At 36.7% G+C, this 5,364-nt stretch overlaps 1 protein-coding gene across 1 annotated transcript in view; it reads right to left on the bottom strand.

The window, feature by feature from the left end:
* Positions 1-4,041: 4,041 nt before the first annotated feature.
* LOC106460555 (potassium voltage-gated channel protein eag-like) overlaps positions 4,042-5,364 on the bottom strand; it is a 95,805-nt gene continuing 94,482 nt past the window's right edge. Inside the window, exon 11 of the mRNA XM_022387298.1 lies at positions 4,042-4,974. Within this exon, the coding sequence (XP_022243006.1) occupies positions 4,042-4,974 (933 nt within the window). The remainder of the gene's footprint in view (positions 4,975-5,364) is intronic.

Consider the following 5,364-nt stretch of genomic DNA (forward strand, 5'->3'; position numbering starts at 1 on the left):
ACCCGCGACCCTCAGATTGCGAGTCGAGCGCCCTAACCACCTGGCCATGGGCGAAGTTATATTTATATTTATGTAACTTTTGTAACTTAACGACTCCGATAAGCATCTGATTCTATTTTTAAAAGGTTTTCTTTATATGCATATGTATGTGTGAGTTTATATTATTTTGTTTTTAATGGATTATTTTCATTACCTTTCGCAACTAGCATCACAGGTTAATTATACGCTCTGTTCTTCCACTTTGTAAACTACCGTAATAAGATATTTATTTTCCGAACATAATATATTGTGATGCATTTTTGTCGCCAAAACATTTTCTATGCTATGAGTACTCAGCTCTGTTGTTTTGGACTACAATATTAGCCAAACGTTTTTTTCTTCCAGAATGTGAGGCTTTTGTGGTTTATAGGTCAGCGTTTGTTACAAACTGCTGTTAGTTCTAACATTCATCAACGTTGCTTTTCCACTTTGCACTAATGATTTGAGCGTCACTTCGAAACGTTCCTTTTACTATTACTTCATGCATTTGTTTAGATGGCCCTAACGAACATTGAGGTAGTTTGTATTTAAATTAATTCAATTATCAAATCGTGGCGATTCCGGAGTACGTTTTAGTAAGTATTTTACAGTTATGATTTATTTAAACATCTGCCGTTTTACTGCAAGATATTTTTTAATTACAAATAATTCCGCCAGGGTACAATTGTTAGGTTTGGTTTGTTTGGAATTTCGCACAAAGTTACGTGACGCAGTTGTTGCCGTGAACTTAGCTTACTGAATTGAAAACTCTTGGGTGTTATTCATAAATTTATTTCTTAACTGATACCTCTGAAATCGGCTGGTTATTTTACCAATTTCATTTTTAAACGTAAAATTCTCAAAGTTAGAAGCGTTATGGAGGCGCCCCCAGTGGCCCAGCGATATGTCTGTGGACTTCCAACGCTAGAATCCGGGTTTCGATACCCGTGGTGAGCAGAGCACAGATAGCCCTCTGTGTAGCTTTATGCTTAACTACAAACAAATAGATAAATAGACAAAATTATGGAGTCGATTAAAGTGACTTGCTAGGGTCATATGTATATATTAAGTACACGAACTTTATTAAGAATTATTAGAAGTAAATTATGCATCATTATGATAGGTTAAGACCTACAAAGGACTTTGAATGTGTTAGCTGACTAACATAGATTTTTTAATTACAGTATAAAGAACTTCTCAAGGGTTAGTTGCATATATTTGTTTTGTTGTTAAGTACAAATATCTATGTTATTTGTGTTGTGTTTATCTAGGATAATCGAACCCACGATTTTAGTATTACAACTCCACAAGCATGCAGCTGTGCCACCAGGGACAAGATTGAAGACCCAGAATTTATAAAATAATTCTTATATTTACAGTTCCCCGATGGGACAGCGGTAAGTCTTCGGATTTACAACGGTAGAATCACGGGTTCAATTCCCCTCGGTGAATACAGCAGATAGCCCGATGTGGCTTTGTATTAAGAAAAAATACAACACACTCAGATTTGCTCATTTTGCTAACATGCCAAGGGTTTAATAATTGTATTTAACCTTTTCTCCTTCTTTTTTGTTTGCTTAATAAAAGCAAACACACATGGACATACATGAAAATTGGGCTTTTCATTGAGTTTGCTAAAATTTCAATGCGTTTGTAAATGTAACCGAGCATTACTATTATTATTTTATAAAATGCGCCCTCCGGTGGCTCAGCGGTAAGCGCGTGGGCTTATAACGCTAAAAATCTGGTTTATATACATCCTACTGTGTAGATTTGAGCTTAACAACAACAACATGTTGCGTATTCTATCGAGTAGTTGACCGAGATACGAATTTTTAGCTGATTCTTTCAGTAAGGCCTGGCATGGCCAGGTGGTTAGGACGCTCGACTCGCGATTCCTCGTCCCATCAAACATACTCGCTCTTTCAGTCGTGAGAGCGTTATAATGTGACGGTCAATCCCACTATTCGTTGGTAAAAGAGTAGCCCAAGACTTGACAGTGGATGGTGATGACAAGCTGCCTTCCCTCTAGTCTTTCACTGCTAAAGTAGGGACGGCTAGCGCAGATAGCCCTCGTGTAGACTTACGCGAACTTCCAAACAAACCAAGTCGTCCAGTATATTCAGAAAAATAACACGGATTTTAAAATCTCAGAGAATTATAGAAAAATCAAGTTTTGTTACTAGTTTAAAATTAAAGTGGTTTCATGCTTAAATATAAATGTCAAACGTCAAAGGATACATAAATTATGGTTAAGTAGATCTGCGGACCAATTACTTCGTGGAAGTGAAACTGCATCGATATAGAGCTTGTTGAAACTAGAGTTTGTTTGCTTTTTATTGAAGTGAAAAGCTCCACAACTGACTGTCTACCTTAATCCATCAGAAGGGATCTAACTTTGAATTTCAGAGTTATGAGCCCTAAGTTCACCGCTGAGCCATTGTGGAGTAGAAATTAGTTCATTTCATACACTTTTGTTGCAGAAGAGAAAATTGAGATCGGGCAGAATTTCTGTACTTTTTTCCCCATTATCTTTGGACATTGTCCATTTTTCGAACAAGAGGACATCCTAGACACTTATAAATGCATCATAGAATAGTCGTCACAGGATACGTTTAAAGTGAAATATAGAAAAGAATATTCAGTAGTTACTTCTAACGGCGTTGAGATGTTTTTTATGATAAATTGTAGGCCCGGCATGGCCAGGTGGTTAGGGTACTCGACTCGCAATTTAAGGGTTGCGGATTCGAATCCCCGTCCCGCCAAACATGCTCGCCCTTTCAGCCGTGGGGGCGTTATAATGTGACGGTCAATCCCACTATTCGTTGGTAAAAGAGAAGCCCAAGAGTTGGCGGTGGGTGGTGATGACTAGCTGCCTTCCGTCTAGTCTTACACTGCCAAATTAGGGACAGCTAGTGCAGATAGCTCTCGTGTAGCTTTGCGCGAAATTCAAAACAAACAAACAAACAATGATAAATTGTAATAAATAAATAAAATGTGACCTCTGGTCGTACATATTATATTAAAAAGTACGAGTCTACGTCATCCTGGTAAACTCACGTGTTTGATGTTTCTGATGTTGTTTGATCATCAGAACTAACAACGTTTGGTTCTGCATAGAATAATCCACAACAAAACTCTTTCATTTTCGCAGAAACAAAAGCCACTACAAAACTCTTAGTTTTCCTGAAAAACAAAATCCACTACAAAACTCTTTCATTTTCACAAAAAAAATCCACTATAAAACTCTTTCATTTTCACAAAGAAAAAAAATCCACTACAAAACTCTTTTATTTTCACAAAAACAAAACAAAATCCACTACAAAGTTATTTCATTTTCACAAAAAATCCACAACAAAACTCTTTCATTTTCACAAAAAAAAATCCACTACAAAATTATTTCATTTTCACACAAAAAAATCCACTACAAAACTCTTTCATTTTCACAAAAAAAACCCAACAAAATTCACTACAAAACTCTTTCATTTTCACAAAAAACAACAACAAACATCAACTATCATATCCTGATGAAAGACCTGGAACATGATAGTTGGCTATGTTACATCACGTCTTTGACACATAACTCTAAAGTTGATTCTTTCATTTACTCTGGCTGGAATATTCAAAATATCGAAATCATGCCTTGCCTAAAATCTGACCCTTCATATACACAGATGGAATATCTTAACTGTTGATATCAAATCTTGTACATATATTTTTAAAGTTGATTCCTTCATATCTACAGTTTGCAATATCTCGAATATCGCAACCCAGTCCTGCACACACACACACATAGCTATAAATTTGACTCCTTCATATCCTCTGTTTTAATTTAGGAAATAATGTTCTAGTCTAAAGCACATTTGTCAGAAGAATAAAAAAAAGGGGAAGAGTAATTTTGTGTTCTTCAATTTCATTCTCTAACATAGCCCTTACATCAATTTCTATGGGCGAGCTTCTCGGGGAAGGGGTCTTAGATTTAATCTCAAGATTATAACTCTTGTTTTGTTTGTTTGTTTAAAACTATATCTGTTCCGACATTCCCTGTGCACTCATTTCTCCACACGTCTGTTTCGAGTCAGCCGAGCAATGGCATCCTCTAATTGTTGAGAACTGTTCTGAAGTAGCAACACATTTCGGAATGTGGTCCAGAATTACTGTCATTCCTTCTTCCATTTTGGTAACTTTCTGACTTAACCGCTGGACTTCTAGCTTCAGATCCACTCGCAGATCCATAAGGTGAGCAATTATCTGCTGGTAGTCCGAGTTGGACAAGTTCCGTGGTGAAAAAGGACGTGACGAAAAATGACCACTTTCAAAATTATAATGTCTGCCCCCATCCTTCTGTTCCTGCCGATGAAAGAAGTTTTTACTGTATCCCGGACTAATATTTGAAGAATTATTGTTTTCATTGTCTATATAAGATACCTGTTGACGACCAGGTTCAGCTATTCCTTCGAACCTCTCTTGGTGCGGTAAGGCTTTGGACCACTTTGTTAAAACTTTTGAGTCTTTTACCTCATGTAGATAGTCCGTGTTTTTGGCTAATATCTCACCAGTTTGAGTAAAACTTAAATTTTCTGTAGCACCCTGGTTTTCTTTGTTGTCCCCACCGATCCCTTTAGTTTTGGTGAGTTCAATTGCCGGTGTCCATTTCGCAGCTCTTCCTGAAGCGATATTATTTCCCAACACCTCAGGAATATTCAATAGCTTAATAAAGGCGTGATTTTTCTTGAGTGGTCCTATTTCACTACCACTGGACTTTGGTCGTTCTCCATTCTCCATATCTGGACTTGCCATTGAGACCACCTGGTTGCCAGCCGAACCGTTCCTCCTGAAGCGAGAGAAGAACTTACTCATAAGGTGATCCTGGGTAATCTCTTGCATGGGCTCGGTTCGGCATCTGTCTTCCAATTCCCTTTCTTTCTTCAACTCAACTACTTTGCGAAATATCAACTGAAATACACAATATTAATCTTAATACAAAAACAAAAGCATTACGTCTCGCACTACAGACAACATATCTAAAACAACAGTAGAAAGAAATTTACAAGACGCAAGATAACAGATTTTTTTAAACTTCTAGATTTAAAATATTACCTAGGATCTTGGATCACTTTCTTCAACAACAACTATGTAATGTGATAAGGCATGTGTTAATCACTACATACATCACGAAATACCTTTATTTTCGTATATTTCTTACAATAAATTCTTAAAAATCTATCAACTGTAACGCAGAAACTTTGAGAAAATATTAGGTCATCAAGAAATTAATGTAGCGTTTTGGAACACTTTTATCAACCACCCCAAAAAAACGTACATCACGTATAATAATTAAACGAA

This window comes from Limulus polyphemus, unplaced genomic scaffold (genome assembly GCF_000517525.1).
Source record: "Limulus polyphemus unplaced genomic scaffold, Limulus_polyphemus-2.1.2 Scaffold794, whole genome shotgun sequence".
Classification (NCBI taxonomy): Eukaryota; Metazoa; Arthropoda; class Merostomata; order Xiphosura; family Limulidae; genus Limulus; species Limulus polyphemus.